This window comes from Dromaius novaehollandiae, chromosome 7, assembly GCF_036370855.1.
Source record: "Dromaius novaehollandiae isolate bDroNov1 chromosome 7, bDroNov1.hap1, whole genome shotgun sequence".
Classification (NCBI taxonomy): Eukaryota; Metazoa; Chordata; class Aves; order Casuariiformes; family Dromaiidae; genus Dromaius; species Dromaius novaehollandiae.
In genome coordinates, this window is record NC_088104.1 from 24570798 (window position 1) to 24587906 (window position 17109).

Below are 17109 nucleotides of genomic sequence, written 5' to 3' on the forward strand. Positions count from 1 at the left end.
TTCATAGTTAGTTTGTTAAGACCCTCTAATGACTAAAAACTGCTAATCATTACTGAGATCTATTCTCAGTCAAGAAGTGTTTCTGATTGCATGTCCCCAGGTTTACACCGGTGCAGCTCTGCTGATTGCAGTGGGACTGTGGTGGTGTTATACTGGAGTACTGGTGTGGGGAAGAGGCTATCTGTCATCGCACACTCCCTGCATCGGGAGGAGAGTATTATTGCTCCCATTTTACAGGTGGGAAACCACCAGCAAAAGCTGAGAGTGTTTTTTTCCTGAGCCACACAGAGATCCAGGTCAGAGCAGGTATTTGCTCTCTGGCACTCAGCAGTCTTGGATCCTCTTGCTGGTACCCAGTGGTTTCTCCATTAACCATTTTGCCTGTAAGACACTAACTGCTCCTTTCCCTCCCGCAGGTATATTGTGATGTCAGGAACACCAGAGAAAATTTTAGAGCACTTTCTAGAAACTATGCGCCTTGAAGCAACTTTAAATGAAGCAACAGGTAGAATTATGTGACAAAAACTGTGTTATTATTAATGCATGAGATGGTCTTGCTGGGGATACACTGCAGTGTGATACTTTGGAAAGCAGCTAGTGGTCATTTTTCCCAGAATAAAAACTATCCAAAGCTCTGAAACAACCCAGAGAAAGCCTAGGAAACCCAGAATTAAAGATATCAATCCACTCCCCTAGCCTATTGTATTTAGACTATCTGTTCAGAGTAAAACAGCAAAATCTCAGAAGGTGCCAGCCCACTCGTAATAACTTTTGTTAGGCACAGCTGCAAGACCAGAGAAGAACATGCATGACCACCAGATGATAGTGTTACTCATACCTGCTGTTCTGGCTGTCACGTAATACTGTGAACTAGCTTGATTCCTCCAGCCACACTGTTCTGCTAGGCTAAGTCATCTGAAGTTTTCACGTCCATATCACAGCACATGTAGATTACTTTTTTTGCAATACTTTCCCATGTGCAGGGAGAGAATAATTCTTACTCAAAAGAGAAGAGCTCAGTACATCAAAGGCCAAATCCCCAGTATGCACATTGCTGCAGCTGCACTGAATAGGCTGACAGAGAACTAATAGAGAATATAGATCTAAGGATATAGGTGTTTGCTGACTTATTATCAGTAAGTATTTTAATTAAAAAAAAAAGTCAGAAAAAAAATCCTCCTAATTATGATAAATTGACTCAGACCTTCTTATTAAGCAACTAGACATTGCTTTAGCAAGCTTTTTTTTGACTTTTCAGATGTCGAAGAAGTATATATTCAAAGGTGTTCTTAAATAATCCACAGTTAATTTTGTTACTCGCCTCATAGTAGTGGAGAAACCCACACATTTCACCATAAATGGTGAAAGAAACAACAGATTTCAGAAGCGCTTTTACATCGTGTATTTTCACTATTTTTAAGAATAAAAATTATTGTTTTTATAGATACCTAATTATTAGGATTAAAAGCAGAACATTGTTCTTTAAGCCTGCACATATATAGTAGCAAGTTTACTATTCATTTTGCGCACGTATTGTGCATTTTCTAAACAGTGTTAGTTTTGAAATCCTTTCAAACTTTTCCCCAAAACACCCAGTGGCAAGTTTATATACATATAGCCTAATGGGACACAAAATGTCACATTTCACAAACAAAGTGATTTTTAAGAGGTAGAAGCACAAACAGCTGAAAATTCTAATTTGTAGTTTTTGCATTCCCTTAATTTAAAAGCAGTTAAAATCCATGTTGTTCTGAATTTCATGCAAAGAAAAAGCCCCAACCTTCTGGAGACTTTAGGAGCACTGAGTTTCATCAGTTAAGAGATATTTTCAGATGTGAATTACAGTGGAAGCAATGATGTAATATGGATGGTATAGTTATCTCACCAGATTTTATCTGACATCCCTTACTTAAAAGGTTTTTAAATGTTTCTCCAGTATGAAAAATTGCACTGTAGAAATGGTACCCCAGGGTATTGTGTTTATCATTTCTCAGTGATTCCATATAAAAATTGCATAGTTTAAAAGTAAAATAATATTCTAACTGCCAAGTCTCCAAGCTTATGATGGCCTCCACAGCCAGGCTGTATAAATCCTTCTTGTCATCACAAGTACAAAGATAATGCAAACTCTGATTTACACCAGTGCAACCACAGATCACTTTGAGGGAAGAAAGAGCTTTCTCTGTTGCCAGATAAAATCTCATAGTATACTACCAATCCATATGCTACCAATATCCATATATATTTTAATGTAAATGTAGCAGCTGTGATGTTTTTAAATCAAAATAAAAACAGATCTTTGACCATGCTTTTACCTCTTTTAGGTCTTTTGCTCATTACTAGGAAATCAGCAAAGAATTAAATTATTTGCCTTCTCCTTTATAGAATATACTGGATGTGCTGTTTGGTATTGTACTTCTCTCATGCCAAACCCAGCAGCATTTCAGTACCCAGGTGCGGCAGGCCTGATTCTTGTTATGCTAGGATATCTACACTTACACTTATATAGGAGAAGTATACCCAAAGATTTTGTGCAGGGTTTTTTTTTTGTTTTTTGGGTTTTTTTGGTTTTTTTTTTTTGTTTTTTTTTTTGCTGCGCCAAACTTTCTTTTTCTGAAGTATTTTGTCTGGGCCTAATGAAGTTAGAATGACGTGAAACTGTGCTAAGCACATACACCCAAGGCTTGTTGAATCAAGGCTGCAACATTGCACTTCAGAGCAAGGTCTCCATTGACACAGGCAAATTCCTCGATAACATAACTGCAGAAGAATCAATGCAGACAAGAATAAAAGCTTAATATTTCATCTCATATTTGTACTTTCCCCATATTCATACTTAATAATGCCTGCAAAGTGCAAAATGACCTCATTATTGTGTGTACCTAATAAGATCTTTTAGCTCTCTAAAATGATGAAAGAAGCATTGTCCTCGTAGTCCCCGAGTTGTTTGCAGTAGCTTAATTTTCTGCTTTCTTTCTTTTCTTTTCTTTTCACAGATTCTGTTTTGAATGATTTTATTATGATGCACTGTGTTTTTATGCCAAATAGTCAGCTCTGCCCAGCCTTGATGGCACAATATCCTTTTGTAATGGAAAAGTTACATGTCTTTTAAAGCTTTCCCTATCAGTGATGAGACTGAAACTTCTCTCTCTCCATATGTAAATCAAGTTTCATGCAGGCTGTGCCTTGTGAGTAGGTTCTCAGTGTTTGACCAACAGCTTGTCCATAGCCCACAACTCTGAAATGGATGCTGTGTACCCAAACCATGATGGGATGCAGTCCTGGAGCATGAAAATAGCTATGCTTCCTGTGCTGATTGCTATATCAAGCAAAGAAGCCTCATGTCCCTCCACCAGATAAGTGAAAATACATTAAAGTTTGGATTACCCCTTTTATATCCTTCTTCTTTCTGTCTTTCTTGATTTTTGCTGAATCACAGCATCTAAGATCATTATTTTTGCAGATTTCAATGATCCACTTTATAGTGGACCTGCAAAGTTCCTCAAACAAAAGAGTGCGTGAATTAGTAGTGCTACGAGTAAGCAGTTCCTAGACACTGCCTTAATGCAATTAGGAATAAAAATAATAATAATCTATAATAATAGTCTATAGCAAATGTTAACAGACACTATGAGAAACCTAAATTGCATGAGAATACCTAGGAAATGAAAACTTACAGTGGATATATCCAGATCAAGTATCAAGAGCTGGAGGGGATTCTCATACTGTCGGCATGTTTTATGGAGGAGTCTGGGAAATGAACATCAGCCAGTTTCCAGCAGGCCATTGAGTCTGGGGAGCTGCAGGGCACTGAAGACCTTTCCTTTTGCACAGAGAGTTTAGATTACATGAAGCTATCAACAGACTTGGAGCATAAAATAAACATATTATGTTTGCAGTTTTATAGAATTCTGACAGGGCTATAATAACACCAATTCCCTATTTATTTTTTTAGAATCAGGTTGAAATGAAAGAAAGAGTGTGATTCCCTTGAAGCTCAGCAGGGCGAGTGACATCTGGGAAAGCTAACACCCTGAAACCACAAAATAGAGCATCATGTCCTTGTTTAGCAGGCTTGAGAATCCATTTCTCTTACTCCTAGCAAGAACAGTAATTGCTTTGAAAACCTTTGGACCACAGAACTGGTCTAGAGAAAATTGTTCATATACCTACAACAAACACATTTTCTAAAAACACATAGTTTTGGATATCAGAAATACTATGAAATGCTGTTGCTGACACCTTTGAGAAAGGAAAAGGGGACAGCACTTTTTTATCTTTTTTCAGGTTAATCTGGTTCATCTTATTGAATCAGTCTGTTTGATGCTGAGGCTTGTCTACCTTTAGTTATAATGGTATAGCTCTGATATCCGGTAGCTGGGAAAATCAGGCATACAAGCAAAATGTACCTCATTATTTACAGGGAGAAAGCTTTTCTGAAGATCAAAATGATAGTGTCACTTATGTATACATTCTGTTGGGATAAAATCTATTCTGGAGAGGAGAGTAAGCCCAATGCACTACTTAAGTGGGTCATGGCAGGCCGTGTGCTGATTTCTTTCAGGGAAGAGGAGGGGGATTGGAAGGAACGAGTATCCCACCGCTATAGTGTCAGCTTTTCCTAGAACGGCATTGTTGTTTATTTGGTCCATTCTGAATATGGAAAGTTAAACTGTGCTCTGTTGATTGTACCACTGAAATTTATTGTTAGAGTTGAAAGGTTGCTAACAAAACTCATCTTTTTTTGAGCAAAATCACTCTACAAAACATGTTTGCCAGTGCTGTGAGACTAAAGAGAGATTAGTTATGCTCAGTAAAGAAATTAAAATGGAAAAAGAAAAAGAAGAAAGGTGATTCAGTCAGAGACACTGTTTTTGCTCCAGCTCCCAATTTTGAATCAATACAAGTCTATTTTCTTACACCCACTTAGGATACTATTTTAGCTGGCAGCGTGCAAGTACTAGTAGAACTAGACCACTGTAGAGCTTTCAAGCACAGTACAGGGTATGAATTATTTAGCTTTTCTCTTGCTGTACTGCAGTGTTTGGTCATCCGTCAGTTCTCTAAGGCTGAGAGGGCTGGACGGGTGCACCATTTTGGCTAAGTAACTTTACAGGTTGCTCAGGATTCAGTGCTGCTGCTGGGCTGTCCCTTGGCACACCACTCTTTTTTGGTTATTGAGGTATATGGATCCTGCAATATTAAAAAATCAGATACTTATTTTTTTATACGGAAGCGAAGGACATGCTCCCATCTCCTGGATCGTGTAATAGGCACATGTCCTGTGTGTAGAGTTAGACGACCAAGGCCCTGTTTCCCTCTCTTCTTCACTGAGATGGAAACAGAGAAATTCTCAGAGCTGCCAGTTGTTAGAAGGAGGCAGGACAAATCCACAAGAAAAACTGGAGCAAAGTAACATCTCCAGAAGCGTATTTGGGATGGAGCAAGTGCATAGACAGGTGTGCAAGGGTTCGTATTTAAACAGCCACTGTCTAAATATTTTCCACGTATAAACTTCTCTTTTGGTCACTGTAGATGGTAATCTGTTTGCACGTTTCATTATGAACATTTTGGCATTCCCTCCTACTGGAAAGACTTGTCTGCGTGTACCTGTGCATATGAGAGAGAGAATGCCTGTACCAGACAAACTGATTAAATAGTGTGTATGGGAATATAAGCTGCAAGGTGTTTCGAGAGCAGATGTTTCAAAGCCATGGTTATTCAGAATTTCTGTTTTGATTTTGTCTGTCTTTGGTACTTTGGGAAAGCCAAGAGCTTTATAAATGATGTTTCATTGCAGGGCCAATTTTCTTAGTTTTGCTATCTAAGTATCTCTTCTTCTCCCTCTCTGTCCCTCCCTCCTATCCCCCTTGCATAAACAAATGGTGCCGCTGGCTTCTGCACACAGTTTTGAGCTTGCTCTTTGAGGCATGCATGACGGGGGAATGGGAGTAAGTTGACAAACCTGGAGGGGCTGTTTTTGATTTCACCCCGTTCTAAAACGTCAGTAAACAGTGTAATGTAGTAGTCATCTGATAGATGTATTTCGGTTAGGAAAACTAGCTAAGATAAGGAAGAGAAGAAAGCATGTATTCATTAGCCCTTAATAGCCACTTTTGCACAACTATATAACATTTCATGTATGTTTTGTGAACCTCCTTTATCATCATGCCAGCAAGATAGTTTCTGTTCCGTTGTAGTAATGGGTACTGATTTCGCAGAGTTACTGATATGGTTAAATTTTCCCACGCAGGGAGGAATAGACTTCAGAACTGCTTTCATTTCCGAGCATATGCTAGACAGAATTAGAAATATATATATATTGAACTCTAACCATGTTGGCGTTGATACATGTTTTACAATTATCTGACACTTTTTGCAAGAATACATGATATTTTACTTCTGATTGCAATCTGCAGTGAATCTGCATCCTGTAGATCCCATAAAAACTGGGGAACCTTTCACTGACTTTCCCTATGATAATGTTAATAAAAGAGCAATTAATATAAATGAGCAGTAAAAATACAGAAAAATTACCAGTGCCTGTGGTGAGTCAGTTAATAAGAAGGTAAAAATACATGAAATAATTATAGTGTTTGAATGGTAAAAATGGCATGAGAAAAATGACTTAGTAGAATATTAAACTTGCTCCCTGAGACATTAGAGCACATAGCTTACAATATATTATTTACTGCTTATGACCCTTTGACTTATTTGCTCTTATAAATATGCTGACATGTTTTAGTTCCCTAGTCATTTTAAAGCTTTCTAAACAAAATTAAAATGCAGATTTCTAAAAGTTTGTCAGTCAAATGATTGCCACAGTAAGCTTCGTAGCATGTCTAATATCTGCAGGGGGGTTTGGGCAGGAGGATCATTTGAAGAATATGAGTTAATAAATACATTTTCCCATTATATTTTATTAGTATAAAGAATGTTAACACTTATTAGAGAAAAACAAGAGAGATCTTGTTATAATTCTAAATGAGAAGCTTATAAAACAGATCTTACAGATCATTTTGGTTTCTAATTACTATTTTAATTTTCTAATTAATATTTTAAAATCTTAAGTTAGAGCTACTTTACCTGTTGCTTGAAAGGACACTGGACTTTGCGGTGAGTGAGAGAATGTCAATATTTAAATAAATTTATTTCCTCTCTAATTGGGAATGTTGTTATTCATGAGAAGCCAGAATGAGAATTTCAGTAACTGCACTTGTTCTGTGCTTACTTCATACTCAGTCAGTTTGTTGGGAAATAGTTTAAATATGTATTGTTAACCTCTGATCAGTGTGAAGCAGGTACACAGATTGCCAGATCCTGTTTCTGCTGGGTGTCTTTGTTTATGTTTGCATAAGTTAGAGCCTGAAATTACCTCAGCCTGGTGCCCACCCTGGGCTTTCCAAGAGCTAGGAAAACCTCCCTGGGCAGCAGTTTTCTGTTCCAGCGTGGCTTGTATACTACAGTGGGGACAGGGAATAGAGTCCTTGTGAGGGAAGTAGGATAGACCTGTATAAAAAAATAGCCTTTGCTGTTGCCTCTGGTTATAGGAGGCAGTTCAGAGTGTGGGAGGAAGCCTCTGGCTATAGACACCTTTTCCGATCCCTGGTGGTTCTGGCTGTCTGTAGGGACCAAAGGAGCGCTGACGGACTCGAACGTATGAAACCCACAGGATAGCCAAGACCTGATGAAGTCACTCATCCCATATCTGCAGATGAGAAAGCAGGAGGGAGGTAGACTGTGCTTGATGGAATCTGCTGGAAATTGTATGCTAGTAAATCCTCTTTTTTCTTTCATTTGGACACATTTTTCCTGACACATTGTCTTTTCCCTCCTCTTCATTTGCAAGTTGAAATAAAACTTCCCCCGACAAGGTAAAGCAATTTTTTCAGCTTACCAATTCCAGGGACATGTTAGTATTCATTTCTTCTGTCTGGAAAACTGCACATCTCAAATCTTGATGCTAACTAATTAAAAGAGACCCTTAGATAGCAGGCCAGTTTAGCTCACAGGAAATGAAATATAGTAACACATATACTATACCCTCTAAACCTGCCCGTCATGTTGGAGTTATTACTCTACTTCATAAAAATTATTTCCTAAAATGTAGCTATATCCAGTGTTGCTACGTTGGCCCTGGTGTTTACTTCCACTAGTTTCTACAGAGTTAGAGCTGTACTAGAAGTGCACTTGCCTCAGTTTCACTAAAATAAAGTCTTGATTCATTGAATCTTTTGTACCTTTTCGCCTGTTGCCTGAGAAGAGAATCTGAAGGCCAGGCTGAGTTCTTCAGTCTGTTTTTTCACTGATTTAACAGAGATGTCAATGGAGATCTTTTAGTGGCCAGAGCTTTCAAATTATAGCTTTAGTGAGAGGACTGAGATGTTTTATACTTACAAGGAGTGCTTTTCTGCCTGTAGAAACAGTGTGTGCTTGCAGTTTATTTGTACCTTTACTTTTTTTCTTCTTTAAATAAATGTTATTTTTTGCCTTTTTGCTATTTGCATATTTTTGTAATGTTGAAGCTTCACTGTTAAGAAGGTCAATGAAATATTTCCCATTTTTTCTTATTGTCACAAAATAATTATCACAAAATGTTGTGTCCCAAATATGATACAATTTTTAGAGTGGAAACTTTTGATTTCATCTGTAAAATGAGGCTATTTTAGAATTTGTTTATTATTTTGCCCTATGTCTGTCTAGTCAGTTTAGACTGTAAACTTCCAGGTATTTCTACCATAATGGGACTGAGAGTCACCTTGGCTTACAGTAACTTCACTAAATAAGAGGAATAATGCTGGCGGTTCATTCCAAAAGTCTGCCTCATAGATGGAAGACTGGAATGATTTATAACCATGAAGTGATGTTTCTCTCTCTTTTTTCTTCTGTGACTGTCTCCAAAAAGGATCAAGGAGGAATATCTTTCTTCAGTCTCCAAGGTTAATCCTCTTCTCCATTGTCCTCAATGTCATTTCTGTTCTGCTCCCTACAGCATTGTCTCTTTTGTGGGATTATGATCATTCTTATCTTCTTTAGAGACTTCACTGTTTTTACTTTTTAGTACAAAGGTGGAAAGTTTGCAAATCTTTATGCTAGCAGCAGTCAGAAATCAAAACTATATACAGGAACATTTTGTTTGAAGGCCCTGAAAATTGCTCACTGAAATTCAATTATTGGTGAATTCATATTGGTTCTGATACTTTCAGTCACTGAGCGTTTTCCTTGACACCATGGCACCTACCATGCCCAGCCTTCTCAGGGTACAGAGCAGGAGAAAATGGATTATGCCCTCAATAATAAAAGGCGAGTCATTCGACTGGTTCTGCAGTGGGCTGCTTTATATGGAGATCTGCTACAAGAAGATGAAGCAGCAATGGCCTTCTTGGAGGTATGAAGGAGTTGTATTATTGTACTGAAAAATGGCTAGCAAGGAAGATGAGCTGAAAACCTGTTCTCGTTCTCTGAATTCTGTTATGAAGTAAAGAAAAGTGGGTCATTTCAGAGTGCAAACTGATAATTGTGTTTTCTTGGTTTTAGCTGCAGACAGCCTACTTGCTACAACAGTAGTTGAACTGTTATCAACCTCTGGGCCTCTGAAAATACCTTCTAGAGTTGCAGACCCCTTTCAAAGTACCATGTGGATTGATTGCTCTATAGCAGTATATTAAGCTGCTTTTTTCAGTTACTTTTTGCAAATAGTTCAAAGGCCCCCCAGACTGAAGTAAAGTGGTGTTTATGTCTGCCTGAGGTGTGCTGAGAAGGAGCTGGAGGATTGTCACTGCACAAATCCAAAAATCATTTCCATTCAAATGGAAGCTGGACTGCAGCTATTGCAACTTAAGATCTTTGCCTTCGGTACTCTTTTGATCCCATAAAACAGCCTAATTACTCAGTTATTAGTTGCAATTAAGAGTGCAAAGGTCTTTGTGGGAGGCGACAAGTCTTTGTGTTTCTAAGATGCTCTGTCAATGCCATATAAATCATGATTGCCATTATTATTACCTAGTAAGTATATGGACCACAATCACAAATGTTACTCACTATGCAAACACAGAGCAGAAGTCCTTGCCCCAAAGAGTTTAAAATTGAATCTAAGACAAGAGTTAACAGAGGGGCCTTAAGTATGACAGACAGGTTTATCATACAACAAGCCCACATGGGCAAGCTTTTCATAAGAGACAAGCTTTGGAGACAGAGATAATGTCTTTTACTAGACCAGCTGTTACACTTTAAAAAAATTACTAACTGCAAGCACATAAATCCTTCTTTGGGTCAATTTTATGTAGGTGTGACAGAAAAAGTATTGAGTAGGGTTTGAAGGGGTATAATGATATAACTTGCTTGGAAATTTAACAAGTGGCCTGTGGCAGCTGATATCCTGGAGCGGACTGGAGTAGTGAGAATCAACTTGCTTGGTGGCAAGTGATCCGCTAAAAAGGGTGTGAAAAGACTGTGAAAGGCCTTCTGAGTGAAGGGACATCTATGAGGAGTGGTAGAGAAGAGGGTGAAGATGACAGGTGCAGAAAAGGGAAATGTACTGAATGGTTGGGGTAGGAAAATTATCTTTGTAGCATCATTCCAAATACAAGTGAATGAAGAAGACTGCAGTGTCCACATCTGAGGGAAAGGTGTTCATGTGAGTGAGCTGCAAGGCGATGACAGGCTCAACCAGAGTCTTTGCTCTGCAGGTAGACTAGAAAGGCTATGTTTTAGAGATCTTATGTGGAAAAGATCTGCAAAACTTAGATATGACCTAAATGTGAGGACCTGGAAGAGGTTCAAGTCAAAAATGATAAAAGATGACAGGTCTGAACAACAGGCTATATTTCCATAATGTCCAAAAAGTTAGGTAGCAGCATGGCTTGGTAGGCATTGCTTAAGAGCATTTACTAGCTGTTCTGAGTTTTGGCTAGCATTTAAATACATCTAGAGAGATGTCCAAGAAATTTTGTTTTGAACAGAGGCAGACAGAACTACAATAAAATGGTAGAGATGTTGGTTGCCCCTATGAAAATGGTAGTTTCATCTGCACAGACAAGAGCAGTTAATCAGTGATACAGTGCAAGAAACAGAGAAGAAAAGTAAATCTTAGATGGAGATAAATTTTCCCAAAATCTGGAGCTCAGTGAAGTTGATTCTGTGAAGGAAGGTGTTGAGAGGAAGCTCAAAGAGGTAGGAAGACGGAGGAAGATAAGGTCACAGAGTTCAAGTATGGATAAGATTTCAAGCAGAAAAACATGATTAAAGGTTTCCAGTGCTCCACGTCATAGAGGATGTGTGTGGTACAGTGGTCCTGAGTTTTGCTCTAAGAAGGGGTCATCACATACGTCAGTGAGAAAAATGGAATACAAGGGATGAAAGCCAGACTGGAAAAGAGCAAGAATGGTTCTGGAGGAGAGGAACTCTAAGCTTTGATTGAAAACAGTATGTTAAGAGAAATTAGAGATGAGATAGGGAATAGGCTGATACTAGAGGACATGGTCAAAGTTGGATTTTTTTTTTTTAAGAAAGTAAAGAACAGTGCAATTATTTTCATGGTTAACTCTAGCAGTAGTGATAACAGGAAGACTGGTTTTAAACAAAATTACTTGACTACAAGAGCAGTCATGCCAGATTATTTGTGAGTTCTATAGTCTTTCTCCTTGATAATCTGAAAATGCAGTGTTTGCACGAACAGTCAATGACTAGGCAGTAAGCTAAGAAAGCACTTCTGTCTCCCATCTCTCATCATGTTTCCCTTCTGCATATGTTACTCCTGCTTTAAATCAGCTGGAGATAAGCAAGTAGAAGTAATATGGAGTTGGGCCTAACGTGTTCCCCTGTTCAGATTATCATTCGTTATAATTGTTAAACTATCGGATGTTTCCTCATAGTCCTCTATCCTGTTTACTGTTCATTTACTCGTATAGTTCTTTAAAGGCTATTCTGTGTCATTTACAGGAATTTTATGTGTCTGTATCAGATGATACAAGAATGATTGCAGCGCTAAAGGAGCAACTTCTAGAGCTAGAGAAAATTGTAAAGCAAGTGTAAGCAGTTTTTGCTTCTTCCCCCCCACTTTTTTCTCAGTAAATAGATGAAGAAAATTTGTTGCTTACATCTATTAAAAATTAATTCTGTGAATGGTGTTCAGTCACACAAGACAATGGTAGCATGCATGCTTGTTTGGATGTGTGTCTGTGACCATCTCTTTAAACATCATTCTTGCAAATGCCAAGCTCTCTTGTAAAAGCGTTTACAGAAGAAATTATGTGCACACCATTGAAACCAAACTGGCTGCCTGTTTCATGCTTGCGTCGATTTTGTACAGTATTCTCCCTGCCTTGGTCATAGATTAATGATGGTATTATTTAAACTACTTTTAATATTAGCAAACATGAATACATTGATATTATAGTTAGACAGGAGGCTTCTGTTCTTTAGGTGATTTTGTAGATAAAGCCTTCCAGGTAATATGTAATAATGTATTTTATATTTAACCTTTTTATAGTTCAGAAGAACCTAAAGCACCTCAAAAGAAGGTAAGATAACTTTATTTGTCAATTTTCTAAAATAAAAGCTTTAGCACAGCAAATCTGTAAGCACAGTAATCTAGTAATCTTGGCTATATTAAAACAAACACTGAGAAATAGTCTTTAACATTACAATGTCAAACTCTGCATTGCAACCCTCTTTCCTGCCATTGATACAGGATTTATTGCAATTCCGGTCTACCCCATAATGTTTCTTCTTGCATTAACATGAATCGTGATGATTACTTTTGCAGCATAAAGTTCTTCTGCAGCTGTTTAACACAAGTGATGACAGAGCACAGAAACGCCAGCCTATCAGGGGCAGCGATGAAGGTGAGTTCCCATCTGCAAAGTTTTCTCAAGCCAGTGGGATTTGCAGTAAATTTGCCACTCTGCAAAAAAAAAAGGTCTAAAAATAAAGAAAAGTACCTACAGTTTACAAGCCTTGCCTGAAGCAAACTCTGTTTGCTTTTGCTTACCCAGCATTCTCCTTCATCATTGATTTGAAATGCTCCTGGTCATTTCCATCCATTATTTGTGCTACAAAACACTGTGCTTCCTCAGAGGAAAAAGTAAAAGCCTTTAAAACAGGCAATGCACAAAGCGAGCAAGAACCAGCATGGACAGTGCCTGTTCAGATGCAGTGCAATGAATATTTAGTGCTGAAGATCCTATTTGAGCCTCCTTCTCTCCTCCATGGTTTCGAGCTAGGGTGTACAGCTGTCTCACCAGAAATGCCTCTTTGCGAGATACGAGTGGAGCAGATAATCATGCCCTGGATCTCTGCCCAGTGGCACACAGCCCAGCAAGCCCAATCTGCTGGTTTGCCCTATTGCTATTGTTGGGCTCCTGTGAAGAGATCAAGGTAAAATTTACAGCAGAGCCTCAGACTGTCATTTTCAGTTGTACTAGCTTTTCATATTGTCCTTTACTTCAGGCAGGAAGAAGCGCTGCTTTGCCAACACAATCCTGAGCGCTGGTGATGAGATCTATTCTTTATAAACAAAGATGCATACGCATTAAAACTCATAAATCTGGGTATTTCTTTGCAGCTGCTGGGGCCATTCTCTTAATGGTTGTTTTGGTGCTTCTTCATCACAGAAAAATAGCCTCTGCTTCAAGGTGTTTGATAGTAAACACCTTGATACTAGCAGCTCTTGCTAGTGAACTGTGGTAAAAATAAGGGAACAAAATGCAAAGTATTTTATCTGAAAAAGCTGGTGGCATGAAGTGAACCATGGAGAGAGCCATTTCAAAAGGTGGAGGTAACTGCATATGAGCAGCAGACCTCCTGCCCTGGATGCAGCTCCCACTGTCCATACCAGTGTTTCTCCTAGGTCTCCAAACAGCAAAACAGTTGCTACTGCCATGGGAGTACTTCATCTCATGTCAGCGTGGGCATGCAGCGACTGCACTTTTCATATGGCTGCACCTTTCGTGTTCACAGGGCAGGCAGCAAACTGAGCGCAGAAAACACATAGATAGCTATAACTCCAGGGGCTGTTTGGCTTGGCTTGACAGCTGAGGTGAAGGACTATTTTGCTAACTTCTTTTGCCTTAAATCCACGTCACTTTGGGCTGCCCTGCCTTCTGCAGGCTAATATACTATCATATCGATCTCTTGGCGACCAGAGACCTGGGTTCACATATTACTCTAAGAGACAATTTGTACTGTACACTCAAGTGTATTCTTGTTGATAGGGTCTTTTCCTTCATTGTCTACATTCCTGATTCAGCAATTATATACTTGCTTGTGAAAAACAGGTTGCAACCCAATTTAATTTAAGTTCTGATTGTGACCAGAATTCTGTTGTCATATCTATTTTGTAAATACAAAAAATATTTTCCTGTACTTAAGAGAGTTAGCAGCCAGTTTTCCTGATTCTTGAAAAGAAATATTTATTTAAACTATTGTGATGTCTGGGATATAACAAAATGACATATGAAATTGGCATCCATAAATAATGTAGCAATACTGAAATACTGATACTTCCTCGTTTACTAAAAGCTCTAACAAATCGGAGACTTACGTAAGAGAAATTGTAGAACATCTGAGGAACTGGGAGCTATTGAATAAAGCTGTACTGATTTATTGTTGCTGTATTTTTTTCATTTGTGAGCAGTGGTTACTGAAGTGGAAGTAGTTTGTACAGTAAGCTCTATCTGGTTGTTATATGTGGCATACACAGCACAATCTTTTTGTCTTTAGTACTGTTTAAGGTGTACTGCATAGACCAAACCTATACAACTATCCGGGTGCCAGTGTCTTCCTCTGTGAAAGAAGTGATCAGCGCAGTAGCGGATAAGCTGGGTTCTGGAGAAGGCCTCATCTTAGTAAAGATGAGTTCAGGAGGAGGTACTGTATTTGCATCATCTTAAACACTTCTCATTTACGGTGAAGCAGAAGGTCAGGAGGGAGTGAAAAGCAGTACTGATTTAGTTAAGGCTTTTATAGCTATGTACATATTCAGCCAGTACATAGCTTCTCTCTTAGAGGCATGTCCTTTCCCCCAGTACAGGCACACGTCGGCACTCACATGGGAGACAGGGAAAATGGAGAGGCTTGTGTGTCTGCATGTCCGCATGCACCTACCCTAAGTTCCCTTCGCTGTAAGGCTTGTAAGAGCTTTTTAACAACAGAGATGTGAGGTAAGCATAGATAATGTCAGGTTAGGTATATGAGTCAGCAACAGCAGAAAGTACTGCAATGCTGACATTCCAGTAGCGGTCACTGAATACCCTTCCGGCAGCTCCGTCCCAGTAAACCACCACTGAGCATCCTGGTGCCAAGTCCTACGCTGACTTAGTGTTGGCAAAAGGTCAGGTATAGACTGCGGTAATGGGAGAGTAGCTGCAAAGTGGATTCTGCTGGAGAAGCGGTGTTGCCAGAGTGCTCTCTGCTGGAGTATGACCATGTGGGCACACACAGAGCTAATGTGAGCTGTGTTGGAAGGCATTTCTGCAAACAGTGATGCTTGCCAAAAACAGCTTGCTTCCTGAGGACTGACACCAGGCGGCTCTACTTTTTGCAGTTGCAGCAATTTTTTGTTGCCAGCCAGCACATGCTGGAAGAGACTATTTCATAACTTACTTAATAATCTTTTCTTTACCTGGGATGTGCTCCTCTTTTTTTTAGGACTTCTGTAATGACATTTGAATGCAATTGCATTTCAGCATCTCCTTAGGTAGTTCGTGTCTTCCAAGACAATTTTCTAGTAACAAAAGCTCTCCAAGCTCAGCGAAGAACGAAAGGAGTCCCTGACTGTGGTTGAACTGTTGCAGATAGTTTCTAGAGAGAGCAGCACAGGCTCCTTGGCTTGCCTGTACGGTTTGGGGCTGGGATTCCAGTTCTGTATGCAGTTCTGTAGGAGACTGGCTTGGTCTGAGCCTGTTGTCACACTTCATCAGTAAAGAAGACCTTGTCATCTACTTGTATCTTGTACATTGTCTTACTGTGCAAAAGTTATAATCAGAATGCTGATCTGTGCAGTTGTTGGGTCAATCCTGCTGTAAATTCTACATACATTTATTAAACAAGCTTTTGTTTCATATTTACAGAAAAGGTTGTGCTCAAACCTCATGATGTTTCAGTGTTTACAACTCTCAGTGTTAATGGACGGCTCTTTGCCTGCCCACGTGATCAGTTTGATTCACTGGTATGTACGTGTATGGTTCTCAGAAAATTCCTGCAAGCCAAAGAACCTCTTTGGGACTTAACTTTGCAATTAATTTGAATACTAATAGCTCAAATGTTTCTTGACCTGTTTTGCCTTATCAATGTTTTAGCTAAAAACTAGTGGCAACATTCACAACAAAGGGCCTGTAACAGTGCTATGGGACAATCCCTGAAATTAAAAATAGGATAATGTCATAATTTCCTAAACTAGAGCAGAAGTCCATCCAGTATTCTCTGTGGCCCTGTGCATGTAGGAAGAGCTAAATATTACCACCAGGCCATGCAGTGAAGTTCTGATTACAGAATTACCTCCCATGGCCACAGGGATATATTCTAGGAGACAGATGTTACCAATTAAAGTGTTCTGGAGACTTGATTCCAACAGTAAATTCCTTAAAACCTTTTCTTTCAGAGCCCCCACAAAATACTATGTCAAAATCTCAGATGATTCTAACTAGAATCAAAGAAAATATTCCAGCTAAAAAGTCTGATTTTCCTTAAGAAAAATTGTTCATAAGTACTTACCAATTTACACAGTAATTCTAACAATCTCCAAGGGGACTGCTTTTATAGAGTTTGATTTGACTGTACTTTTTGTTCCTTTTATTTCATTAGAAACAAATGTCATTGCCAAGTCATGTCAGCATGAACTCTATTACTCCTAGCCTTGTTTCAGCCTCCTGTATGCTTTTAACAAGCCACTTAGTATGTATGCCTGATTTCTTTTATGGATATGGTAAAATGTGTGCTTTGCTGCTGCTTTCAATTTAGTAGCCCTGGAATGCAAGTACAGCATACTGTAGTTCCATGCAGAGATATCTCTTGTTCAGTTTATTAAATTTTTGTGCTATCTTCGGGTTAATTAGTCCTGCCAAGTAGATACCCTTATGGGGCATGCTACTCTAAAGCAGGGGTGTTGCA

General features: G+C 38.9%; 1 protein-coding gene across 4 annotated transcripts in view; it reads left to right on the top strand.

Annotated features, from left to right (window-relative positions):
- The window catches only part of RAPGEF4 (Rap guanine nucleotide exchange factor 4), a 164760-nt gene that overhangs the window by 125593 nt on the left and 22058 nt on the right, over window positions 1–17109 (top strand). For all 4 annotated transcript variants that reach the window (XM_064514967.1, XM_064514968.1, XM_064514970.1 and 1 more), the window contains 8 exons: window positions 417–505; window positions 2997–3075; window positions 9238–9388; window positions 11941–12029; window positions 12491–12521; window positions 12767–12845; window positions 14722–14868; window positions 16071–16168. In XM_064514967.1, the coding sequence (XP_064371037.1) occupies window positions 417–505; window positions 2997–3075; window positions 9238–9388; window positions 11941–12029; window positions 12491–12521; window positions 12767–12845; window positions 14722–14868; window positions 16071–16168 (763 nt within the window). The remainder of the gene's footprint in view (window positions 1–416; window positions 506–2996; window positions 3076–9237; window positions 9389–11940; window positions 12030–12490; window positions 12522–12766; window positions 12846–14721; window positions 14869–16070; window positions 16169–17109) is intronic.